This window comes from Podarcis vaucheri (genome assembly GCF_965113315.1).
Source record: "Podarcis vaucheri genome assembly, chromosome: 5".
NCBI lineage: Eukaryota > Metazoa > Chordata > Lepidosauria > Squamata > Lacertidae > Podarcis > Podarcis vaucheri.
The window spans coordinates 17006838-17019379 of record NC_138763.1 but is presented as its reverse complement, the minus strand read 5'-3'; the positions used below and the strand labels follow the sequence as shown (position 1 = coordinate 17019379).

The window sequence follows — 12542 nt, the reverse complement described above, 5'->3', positions numbered from 1 at the left end:
GCGGGTTGCATCTATGAGTTTGACACCAGTTTCCCCCAAACAGGTGATCAGCTGCTGGAGCTGATCATCTTTGTATAGTGTTGGAGTATTATGCATGTGACTCCATGGAGGTTAGTTATGGTTGTATCTTCTTTTCTACACCATTTTCTCCAGCCACTTGCTTTTTTGATGAGAGAAATTAAAAAACACACATCAAAACCCTAAATTTTGGTGGAATTTTGTTAAGACCTGATAGTACTAAGTTGCTGTTAGCACAAATGGGCTGTGTCTTCTGCAAAATATTCCGGACCTATTTCTTCACAATATGACTGCAACAGCTAACCATCTTCTTGAAAAAAGCATACTGTAGTGTATGCATATTTGATATGAATGTTTTCGCAATTTTTTTGGTGTCATGGTTTTGGACTTTTAAAAAACCTGTTCTTAGATTTATAGTAGACCTTACTTAGCTATTTAATATTTATAAAGATGTTTTACTTTGTAGAACTCATTTGTCTTTTGTACATGAATATATTTTTTAAGAAACCATTGTTTGATCCCTCTTATAACACTACACAGGCTCTGGGAGAGCTAGAATCTATTGCAGCAATAATTGAATAAACAGCGCTTTTTGTTTCTAAACTGAAGTGTTTACCTGTTATATCAAGAAATCCTGGGCTCTTAAAAATACTTATTCTTTAAATCCTGACCTACTGATAATAAAATACAGTAGTTAAAGAGTGTGATCAGCTTGGTTCTATGAAAGTTGCATCTTAGTAAGCAATATAGGGGTATGTTACACACATTCTTTCTGTCGTTTATTGCTCCTAAGTTTTATTTGGGAGTTTCAAGCTTTCCTGCAGCCATGAGTCGCTCAGCATGGAGACATGTTTAAGAGAAGGGAATACTTAAAGCTTTTTTTGGTTCTTGGAATGTTACTACTAGTTCTGGCACCCTAACAATTCCAAGACTGGACATTCTGTTGTGAATCCTCTCTGGTTTAAATTATTTCCGAAGTACTTTGTCATGGGTGTTTGTGTGTATACAGCTCACCTCCTGCTTTTATACTCCCTTCTGAGGGATTATGTACATAAATTTGCAACATTTTAATGTTTAGACCTGAATAAAACTTTGTTTTGTAACCCTTCTTTGTTCTTCTTGTTGCTCATTTAGCTATAAATAACTGAAGGGGACAAGTGGTTTGAAAAAGCTTCATCCCAGAATGATCTATGAGTGAGTCCTAAGCAAAAGCACAACAATAATTTGACAGGAAAGTAGAATAATGTCTTACAGTCGTAAAGTACATTCTCTTATTGCTTTGACTGTAACAGGCTTTTTCCTCAATCCCATTTAATACCATTGTGGACAGCAGCTAAAGTAAATCAAAGAAACTCTGGCATTTTGGTCTCGTGTTTTGAAAGTGAGTTATTGGGGAACATTGGTTTATAGAGACTTATATAAACATTACCATTGTGCGGTCGGCTGGTTTCTGCACATACACAGCCAGGCAAGGAGGAAGCATTATCAAGAGTACAAGCAGGTATGGGGAACCTCTGGCCACTCGCCATGCTTGCTGGGGCCGATGGAACTTGTAGCTCAGCAACATCTGTAGGGGCAAAGCTTCCCTATACCTGTGGCCAAGAGCACATTTCAGGCACCCAAAAACCCTGAAAGGACCTGGGGGGTGGGGAGTGGCCAGATTAGAGAGGCCTAGAGGACTACATTTGGCCCTGATGCTTAATGAGAAGGGTGCCTGCGACACTGCCAGAGGTCTGGTTCACACATCTAAATATGCAACTGCGAGTGTTGAAAGAACCACAAATGTTCCAGCACCACAGCTACATCGCTAACAGTGACCGAAACATAATGCTTGCCAATGAAGATGGCACATTCAGTACACCAAGGCTTGAGAAATCAAATGATGCCTTTGTACCAGTCCATAGATGGCTAATAGTTTGGAGTAAAAGGGCAGGGACTACAAAGAAGGAGAGGATGCTGCAAGCAAGGCTGATTGTACTAATCAGACCCTTCCTGGTCTCTTGGAGCCTGTATAGCAGGCGTAGGAAACTTGCCGTCTACTGGGTGTTGTTGGACTCCCAACTGCCATCAGCCCCAGCCAGCATAGCAATGATCAAGGATGATTGGAGCTGTAGTGCAGCAACATCGAGTTACAGGTCCGCCCCCCCCCCCCCGTGCACTGTGAATGATGGGCTCGTCACTTAAGATCTTGTCTCTAGCCATGAAGTCTATCTTTGTACAATCCTAATAGCTTGCAAAATATGATTAACAGGAGCATAATGCATTCACTGAAAGCCACTGTCGATGAATGTATAAAATTCAGTGCAGTTCAGACTTAACAGATCAGAACAAACTTTACTGAACATCATTTAGATTACCCCGCCACGCCCCCAATATAGCTCATTTTTAAACAAAATTTATCATTCATAATACCTGGAAAACCTATATTCTTTGAAAATAATGCTGTGTCTCAGTCTAAGTCATGAGCCATAAGCCTGGCACTGCGGCATTGTCACAACTTCCTTCTTGCCCATGCTCCCCCACCCCACAGTCGGCTTCAATGAATTCATTTGCATAGACAAATGTTAATATAAATAATAAACATCCTAAAAACACTTATATTGGCATCATGTTGATTTATATGGTGTTTTATTTCCAAAGAACCATGCCTAGCATAGGAGCCTTACTTTTTAAGCTATTGAACATTCCTTAGTAGCCTCTAAGTGTTTGAATTGTATGAAATCACTTCTACAGGCTGCTTTGTATTATCACAGTAAGTGTTGCTCATGAAGGTCCCAATGCAGTTAAGAACCTATGGAACTCACTGAAAGCTCTGGAACAAGGGAGTCACCAGTAGTTTAAGTTCTGCTTTCAACGGGACCTGAAATTAGCTGCCGCTAGACTGGGATCCAGCACTTTCCCAGTTCAGTTTAATATAGTATTTATGGTACAAAACCTTTTAAAATCAGTTCTCCAAGTAACTACATGTAATTGGTTGCAGGTTTGAAGCACACATTGTTTAAAAAAAAACAACCCCAAGATGCCAAGGCTTAAGAAAAAATATGTTGGCATTTACAAGTTTTCTGCAACAGGAGTTATTGCCAGAGAGGCATTCTCATCGTGGTTATCAGGCTGTCCGTAACTCGGTGTCCAGTAATAGTGCCTCTTAAGGCCATGGGAGACTTCGGCAAAGTATGTGTTCCCATCCACTTCATACGGATCGACATCTGTGCCAGTTGGTTTCAGGCGACCGCTTTTAATTAACTCTGCAAATGCCTGAAACACACAGGGTAGATAGATATCTCTTGGTAAGAGATCCTTGTTCTTTTAAGGGGAAATGCAGCCGTGGGTGGCTGCAACACTGGGAGAGGGAGATCAACCCCCCCCCCCGGCATTGTTTTTCTAATCCAAATCCCTCTTCCTCTATCTATTTTTTTACAGGGTTAGAAGGATGTCAGCTATTTCATTTCATAAGAAGACAACAGACGTACCACACAGCAGTCTTCATCAAATTTGTTTCCCCATATGTAGATATAGGAAAGAACTAGGTTTGTTTTCATTGACTCTGCAAGGGCCACCAGTCCTTTCCCAGATATGTTGTTGTTTGTCACTGCCAGCCTAGAGAGCAGAAGGATATAAGCAAAAAAACCAAGGTCACTGAGTAGATGCAGACAGCCAAGCAATAATAAATTACATAAATCCTTATGTGAGCCATTCTATTCTTTTCTCCCAGCAGCTACCAGCCATGAAGTCCACCCAGTTCCTCCCTTAACAGCCTCTGCTTCTTCCTTCCCACTAGCAAACCCAAGAGAGGAAGGATGTCCTGTTCCTCGTGACTAGAAAACCCTCTGCTGCTGGTTTTTGAGTTTTGAAGCAGTTGTTCTCTTCTATTTTCAACTTTTCCTGATCCACCGTCATATCTGTTTACTGGGTTCACAGCAGGGATGAGGAAGAAGAGTGATTCAGTTTGCATCTCAAGGCAAACTTAAACGCGCAAGAAGAAATCCTTGCACTGATGGGACTCAATAATTGACAACTGCCCAAAATTTCTAAGACAGCCCCCCCCCCCATGCAGTCTCTGATTGCACAAGTGACCCAAGAACTTACTTGGGGAGAGTAATACTTTTATGGTAGTCGCAAGCAGCAGGTGATCTGAAAGGTGCAGTGTAACAGAAGTTGCTGTGGTGGGCCTTTTGGATTGGAAACTGCTTCCCCAGCTAGGCCCACGGGTCACTGTTGTGTTTACTGCAGACACATTTTGGTCTGAAGTATGGGCCATTTTGCTTCGAAAATTCTGTGCTGCCTTATCCAAATGCCTGCGCTCACAGTAATGCATTATGGGAGTTAAGAGTTCTGTATACTAACGCTTGAAGAGTCCGATTATGTGTAGTAAGGGCCTCACTCAGATAGAAAGCACCATCGTCCTCTATCCTGTTAAAATTAAGGTCCAGGATTTCCAGGGTGGCGTTGTGCTTTAACAGCTTTCCCAAAAATTTCATACCATCCCGAGTAATTTTGTTGCTGAAAAGAGACAAGCGTACACATTTGTTTTTGTTCAGAAACATCGTTCAGAGGACAAAGTGGGCTTTGTTGCTATAAGTGAGCTAGTCTTCGCCGTGCCACAAAACTCTTGTTTCTTTTAACTGTTAAGGGGCATTACTTTTTATTATATTTATCAGTCGCCTTGTAAAATAAATGCTGAAGTCATTGTACAAATAATGTGAATAAAAACATGACAATAAAAGCATACTAAAGCCACAATAAACTTAAGAGACAACTGGCATAAAAACCCAAATGCAAAATCTGCAAAATAAAATACTATGTATGTGTAGCACTGAGCAAGAACAGTCATCAAATATTTACAATAAAACCACCAACCACATTACAGGGACTTAAAACCAGATCTTAGGAGCTAGTGCAGTGGATATTGTAATTAAGAGCGTGTACTGGAGAGCTGCCAGTTCAGTCCTGTTACTGTCATGAATACATGAGGTGGCCTTAGACCAGGTGTGGAAAACCTTTGGTCCTCCAGATGTTGCTGAACTACAAGCTCCCATCATCCCTGGCCATTGGCCTCGCTTGCTAGGGCTGATGGAATTGTAATTTAGAGACATATGGAGAGCCAAAGGTTCCCCATCCCTGCATTAGGCAATCCATTATTCTCTCAGCCTTACCCTGCTCCCTCCATTCTGCAAAAAGGCCCACTGCAATAAATACCAGAATAATGTATGTGAAGCACTTTGCATATTTAAACTGCATGATCTAAATCTTAAGCATTATTATTAAACATCGTACAGTCGTACCTAGGTTGACAAACGCCTTGCGGGTCTAACGTTTTGGCTCCCAAACACCACAAATCTGGAAGTGAGTGTTCTGGTTTTCGAATGTTCTTTGGAACCCGAACATCTGACATGGCTTACACAGCTTCCAATTGGCTGCAGGAGCATCATGCAGCCAATCGGAAGCTGCGCCTTGGTTTCCGAATGTTTTGGAAGTCGAACAGACTTCCGGAACGGATTCCATTCAACCTCTGAGGTATGACTGTATATACAAGTACATTTGTTTGAAACACTCAGTTAAAAATTGATCTTAGCTTATTTTGAGAAGTAGGTATCAAGTGCATCAGTTTTCATACACTGCATATCATTCTAATAGCTAAAATGCTATCTTTATAACTCAAGCTTCTCTTACCAGCTGAGATCAAGATATCGCAGGGTGCTGTTTTCATACAATGCATCACACAGTCGTTCCATGCCAAAGTTCTTCATTTCGTGTTTACACAAATGCAGTTCAACAAGAGTGCAGTTGACTTTCAACATGAGGGCTGTGTGGACCGTGGTCTCTTCCTAAAGTTCCGTATTATTGAATTACAACTTGAACATAAGATGTTCTAGAGCCAGTGGGGATGTGTACCCTGCTCACATTACAAAATACATCTGGTCACTTCTATGGGGATAAATGCAGATGTGATGCACATTATCATTTGCTTTACTCCACAGGACAGGTATGTTCCATCCACCAAATTCTATTGTGCGAACATGTAGCATGTAATGCTAAGCCAAACCATTGCTTAGCTTGAATGTGTGAAGATTCCCAGAGAGGAGCTTGTGGCAGCTGTGCCCCTTCCCCAGTCCTTGTGCTCCCACACTGTTCTGAGCTAAGCCATGGTTTGGCTTAGGGCGTCATCTGAACCAGGGCTCATGTATTCTGTTGCTCCAGATAAACCATGATAATAGAACAAACCTTGATGACGGCCCGTGAGACAAACCATGAACCTGGGTTCAGAGGGCACACTTAGACAAACCATGGCTTAGTTCAAAGCAGAATAGCATCAGTAGGGCCAGAGAAGAAGCCAAGCAACCGAAATCTCCTTTCCAGGAGCCCGCATGGTTGCACATCTCCACTAAGCCAGTTTGGCATAGCATTACAGTATGTGCAAACCAGCTCTGTATATAACTAGCTACCCACAACATGAAGGTGTTTGGAGGTGGAGTTGCCCTGTGTTTAAATTCAAATACACTTAACTCTAGGGTCCTGCTTTATGCTGAACCAAGGCTAATTTAATTGAATGTGAAAGCATCCCCTTGCATTGCACCTGAGCATACAACACAACTCTTGCTGAGAGGAATGGGGGAATGGGGAATATTAAGGAATGGGGAAAAGTAAAACTGGAGACTACTTACAGACAATAGGGTTTGAAAATTCTGCTGCCTAGTTTAATCTTTTGGAGATGTGCTTTCTGCCATTTACCTTACAGTAAGGGTGTGTGGATGTCAGGCTAGTGGGGGGTGTGTGTGTGTGTGTTTCTAGATCTCTAAGATCCACCCACTAGAGCCAAGAGTTTGCACAGCGGGGCAGATATGCACTTCAAACAGAAGGATAAAGGATACCTCTGAAAATTTGTCTTTAATATCATAGAATCATAGAATCATAGAATCATAGAGTTGGAAGAGACCACAAGGGCCATCGAGTCCAACCCCCTGCCAAGCAGGAAACACCATCAGAGCACTCCTGACATATGGTTGTCAAGCCTCTGCTTAAAGACCTCCAAAGTAGGAGACTCCACCACACTCCTTGGCAGCAAATTCCACTGTCGAACAGCTCTTACTGTCAGGAAGTTCTTCCTAATGTTTAGGTGGAATCTTCTTTCTTGTAGTTTGGATCCATTGCTCCGTGTCCGCTTCACTGGAGCAGTAGAAAACAACCTTTCTCCCTCCTCTATGTGACATCCTTTTATATATTTGAACATGGCTAAAAACTGTTTAAAACTGTTGAAAAGCTTTGTCAGTGCTTATTCTTATTCCCTAGGCTTGTTTTCGATGCATCATTCCTGGCTCCTGGCTCCCCATTTCAAGGGAAACAATGCAAAATGTTGCTTACCTCTTCACTGTAGAGTATTGGCCGATTTAGATTTATGGCTTTGATTGCAGTATTGTAATTCAAAACTGTTGCTAATGCTATGAGACTCTGTGTGCGCTGAAAATAAAAGACAAAAGACACAATCCAGAGTAAGGCAGGTGCATTTAGCTCCCACTGAGTAAGCCCTCCATCTACAAGAAAGATTACATTTTGTCCCCCCAAACTCACAATGATATGTTTGAAACAGGCTTACATTTCTGTGCATGTAGACGTGTCCTAAAATGGCAATTTTACTCACCAGATCTGTGTCTCCCAAATCTAACTTCTGTAAAGTGTTGTTAACTTGCAACATTGCTGCAAAATACATTCCTCCCTTGTTGTCAATCTTGTTGCCAGTCATTCTTAGATGAAGCAGTGTTTCATTCCTCTAGGTGTGAAAAGTCAATTATTTCCAATATACAGTAACCGTAATCTAAACTCACAGAAATAGATTATCTCCTAGAATACTGTTTAGTGCTATGAAAAATAATAACTTGCTACTGCTACAATCCTGTAACATGCTTAAGAATCATATTTGGGCAGCAGGGGCAGAGCGGTGTGTGTGTGTGTGTGTGTGTAAAGAGTACTAGTGTTAAATAATCCCACAGCTGGGCGGGAGCCTGTGGTTTACCTAATTGATCCCCATTTTCTTAAGCCAAGACAGCCTACACCCAAAGCACTGCTCTCAGTGGCAATTCTAAATAAATATGCTTCTGACTGCAGCTTTAAGCATTAAACAATTTAGTTCTGCAAGCTGATTTCTGAGTTCCAAAGTATTTTGCTTCAAAGGGGAAACTCGTGTAGTGTTCTTTCTTATCCAGCTAAACAATACTTACATGCAATGATTTAGCTATGAATTCTGCTCCCATGGTACCAATGTCATTAAACATCAGATTCAGGTACAGCAGAGTATGATTATCCTAGAATACAAGAAAATTCAGCTTGCTGTCAATGTGTGGGTTCCGCCAGACCCTTCCTTCCCATTCTACCCAAAGCCTTGTCATCTGAAAACTGCAAAGCCATGCCCTTCCCAAGTGGATGTACACTTCATTCCAAGGACACCAAACTCCAGGCAGGCACCGGGACCCCAGAAACCTCTCCGTGCTCTGAGTCTGAGATGCGCATAGCAATGCCGTACCAATGACATTGATTAAGTCGCCCTGCATTTACACATTTCGCTAAACTCCGTTAAGTTCTTTATAATACCGAAACAGTTTGTATTTCTCATTTAAAATAAATTTTTAAAAACGATTTACAAAAAAACCCAAAACGATGACCTGGAAGGAACGCAGTACATTGTAAAGGAGAAAGTTACATGGATAAAGCTCACTTTTGGAAGAACATCACCTTAATAAATCACCTATAAAATTCACAAATATCATTTAGCCTCCCCCGCCCCCCGCAAGAAGTACCTGAAGGAAAGCTGCAATGTGTACTGCGCCAGCATCACTCAAAAGGTTATATCTCAGGTCAAGTCCTGAAAGAGCCGAGGAATACAGAAATGAGCAGGCTCCATGTTAACCTTAATGGATCACTTTTTGCCCAGTCCTTTTGTCTTAGTCACCAAATTCTCTGCACCTTTTCATCTACTTTGGTACCTCGGGTTAATAACTTAATTCGTTCCGGAGGTCTGTTCTTAACCTGAAACTGTTCTTAACCTGAAGCACCACTTTAGCTAATGGGGCCTCCTGCTGCTGCCATGCTGCCGGAGCACGATTTCTGTTCTAATTCCTGAAGCAAAGTTCTTAACCCGAGGTACTATTTCTGGGTGAGCAGAGTCTGTAAACTGAAGCGTCTGTAACCTGAAGCATCTGTAACCCGAGGTACCACTGTAATTGCATTTCCATATAATGAGACTTAGGATAACTGTCAAAGGAAAGAATCGTGGGAACTGTAGTTTACCTCTCAAAGAGCTACAATTACTAGCACCTTTAATAAACTACGCTTTCCGATTTCCTTTTTTTGGGGGGTGGGGGGAGGATATGCTTTAAATGCATGGTGAGTACAAAAGTCGTCTTTCAAAGAAGCAGGTTTGTTGCGCAATACCTCCAAACCAACTGCAATTGCATGTGCTGAATTTGGCGTGACGCGACTGAATCCCACCCGAAAATAGTGACGGTCTGTAAGTGCCCTTAAAGTGGCTCTTGCTTCCTTTAGTTTTCTAATGTGAATATAAAACCTAACCTCTCTTTTGCTTCCACTTATGCAACCCTCATAGGTTGGACACTTTCACTGGAGGGCAAAAAACAGAGCTTCATTATCGTGTGACCCTGAAATTCTGGACTGCCCCCCCAAAAACCTGATGCCAAAGTTTAGTGCTCGTTTAGTGCCATTTTGTGCCGCAAACCCTGCGTTTTGTGCCACCCACAAACGGAGCAATTGACACAGAAAATCGAAGTTAGAAGTTAATGCCAAAAAAGTCCAACCTTCCTGCTTCAGTTGGGCTGGTCAACTGAAGGCAAAACCTTCTCCAGGGAAGAACACTCATTCGTGCGGCAAGTGGCTCTTCTCTCTTTGTCTATTCAGCATGAAATAATGACCTGCAGCCAATATAAGTAACTATGGGAAAGACTCAAAGGTGATTTAAGCCTCCCTTGGCAAAATGCCCCACGTCCTGTTTGCACAAGAGCTGGCTTTTGCTCCAGCCCTGGGTTTGTTCTGTAGAGAATTCATAGGAAGAAAACCAACTCTCAGTATCCAAGGCTCTGGATACCATGCAATGAGCTATTTCATAATGAAAGTTGCCGCTTAGGTTGTGCCTGCATCACGTTTCATTTCAGTATTAATTGCATCCAGTGCTATTTTCCTGGAAAAAGAGGCGGCAGAGCTCACCATGAACACCTCTCTTCTTCTCTTAAAATGGTAATGGCGCCCACCTGAGAGGTGCCGGAACTGAGTTCCAGCAATTTCCGGCTGAAAAAAGCCCCGATTACACAATAGGTAATACTCTTTTTTTTCCTTTTTTGGGCAGGGGGTAAGGAACCATTTCTCACCTGATGTACTTCTGGGAAATTTTCCAGGGGCTGCATGCCCAGAAGCAACAGTGGGAGGAGCAAGGAATATAAATGTTCAGTGGTAACATTTATGCTCATTGCTCCACCCACATGCTCCACACACTTGCATGGCCTCCTCTACCCTCCACCCAGGGAAGCGTGAGGCATTAGCAGAATTCAAGGGCATATTCCAGCCAGGCAAAATCACTCAAGGAGGATGCAAAGCAAGGCCAGTAAGTGGTGTGGCTTGGAAGATCCCTTAGCGCTAAAAAGAGAGGTTTGGAAAGTGGCCCTCAGAAGGTGCTGAAAAAGGTTCCCTATCCCGGTGAAAGACTTCTGGGTGAAGATTTGTAATGAACTGAAAAAAATGTTGAAATATAAATTTATTAAGAAACCAGAGGCCTTTCTTCTTGGAATAACACTTTTGGAATTGCCCAAGAAAGATGTTCAATTATTTTTGTATGCCACAACTGCAGCAAGAATTTTGTTAGCTAAGAACTGGAAAACACAAGAAGTTCCAACAGTGGAAGAATGGCAGATGAAAATGATGAACTTTTTGGAGCTAGCCAACCTGACTGGAAGAGTCCGCGACCAGAAGGAGGAGGAGTACCAGGAGGAATGGATGAAATTTAAAGACTATTTAGTTAAATATGTTAAGATAACTTAATTGGAAAAGCTTGCAATTATCAGATAGGCTTAGGCTTTAAATATGTAATGTTAGGAATTAATATGTTTAAAGCTAAAATAGAAAGAAAGATGTTAAGTGATTAAGTTAATTACTGTATTTTTCGCCCTATAGGACGCACTTTTTCCTCTCCAAAAATGAAGGGGAAATCAGTGTGCGTCCTATGGGGCGAATGCAGACTTTTGCTGAAGCTTGGAGAGCGAGAGGGGTTGGTGCGCACCTAGGCTGCGGATAGCAGCCTGCTGCCCAGAGCGCGGGGCGCGCTGAAGCCGTGGCTGGGAGGGGGGATAATTTTTTTTCTTTATCCCCCCCCCCAAAAAAAGCCTAGGTGCGTCCTATGGGCTGGTGCGTCCTATAGGGCAAAAAATACGGTATATGAGAAAATTGGTTTTGGAAAACTTAAAATGATATACACTGAAATTCAACTAGGGGGATTCGAGGAAGTCACTTAACAATGTCACTAAGATTGGTTCAAATACAGCTGAGATTTATGTCTGTCTGTTTGTTTGTTAAAATTCTTTTTGGAAAATCAATAAAAAAAATTGAGGGGGGAAAAGAAAAAGGTTCCCTATCCCTGGCTTAGAGAAAGGGGGGTATGTGAGTCTGAAAGGCAGTTTCTATAGTGGATCTTGTGCACAAAAACTGCTCTGTGGATCAGGTTGCAAATCCAAAATAAAGATTCTTGATGGTTCTTTGTTTGCTCAGTCCTCCACCCTGGGCTAAGTGCAGGCATGGGTGTGATAAGGAATGTTTTCAGTGCTCACCCACAGCACAGAATAAGCAACAGAGAAAAATTGCCAACATTAGTAGCTTAAGGTAGTTAGTAGCTTACCCCCTGGAAGGCTGAATATTTCTCAATATGCACATATGAAAAGACAGACAAAGGAAGTGGGCAGAGAATGGAACTAAAGCTATCAATTGGTCTGCTTTTCAAAGGCTTAAATAAAAACAAGACATACCTGTAAGAAACATATTATTTGTAAAAATTGTAGCCAGGATTTGAAAATCGTCATCTGTCACCTTCTGCACAGGTATCAAGCGGTTATTTCCAGCAATTTTTATAGTGATTTTCTTTTTCAACCTGTTACGATGTAAATGGGAAAGTTGATTGTTGTTGTGGTTTGGTTTCTCTTAGTGCTTCAAAAATTACTTCTGGACTCATAGAAGCTCCTCTTCAATAAAACTTTTAGTAGAAAGTGATCAATTTATATAATCACAATGTGGATGGCAGTTTAAAAGGAAACTTTATATACAGAATTATCAATTTAGCGTAAGATTACCAGATTTTTTTCAATGAATTTGGGGACACGTTTCAACTTCCTACTAAATACCGTATTTTTCGTCCCATAGGGCACACCGGCCCATAGGACGCACCTAGTTTTTTTTGGGGGGGATAAGGGGGGATTTATTTTTCCCCCAGGCGCGGGGCTGGGGTGGGGGAAGCCCAAGCTTCCCCCGACCCCAGCGCC

The 12542-nt window shown here is 41.9% G+C and overlaps 1 protein-coding gene across 4 annotated transcripts in view; it reads right to left on the bottom strand.

Moving 5' to 3' along the window:
• Nucleotides 1–2629: 2629 nt before the first annotated feature.
• The window catches only part of LRRC34 (leucine rich repeat containing 34), a 25714-nt gene continuing 15801 nt past the window's right edge, over nucleotides 2630–12542 (bottom strand). For 3 of the 4 annotated variants that reach the window (XM_082224460.1, XM_082224457.1, XM_082224458.1), the window contains exons 3-11: nucleotides 12033–12154; nucleotides 8808–8872; nucleotides 8232–8315; nucleotides 7655–7783; nucleotides 7378–7473; nucleotides 5689–5843; nucleotides 4363–4518; nucleotides 3489–3615; nucleotides 2630–3273 (exon numbers count right to left, since the gene is read on the bottom strand). In XM_082224460.1, the coding sequence (XP_082080586.1) occupies nucleotides 3070–3273; nucleotides 3489–3615; nucleotides 4363–4518; nucleotides 5689–5843; nucleotides 7378–7473; nucleotides 7655–7783; nucleotides 8232–8315; nucleotides 8808–8872; nucleotides 12033–12154 (1138 nt within the window). In that variant the 3' untranslated portion in view covers nucleotides 2630–3069. The remainder of the gene's footprint in view (nucleotides 3274–3488; nucleotides 3616–4362; nucleotides 4519–5688; nucleotides 5844–7377; nucleotides 7474–7654; nucleotides 7784–8231; nucleotides 8316–8807; nucleotides 8873–12032; nucleotides 12155–12542) is intronic. The other variant, XM_082224459.1, reaches the window with a different exon arrangement.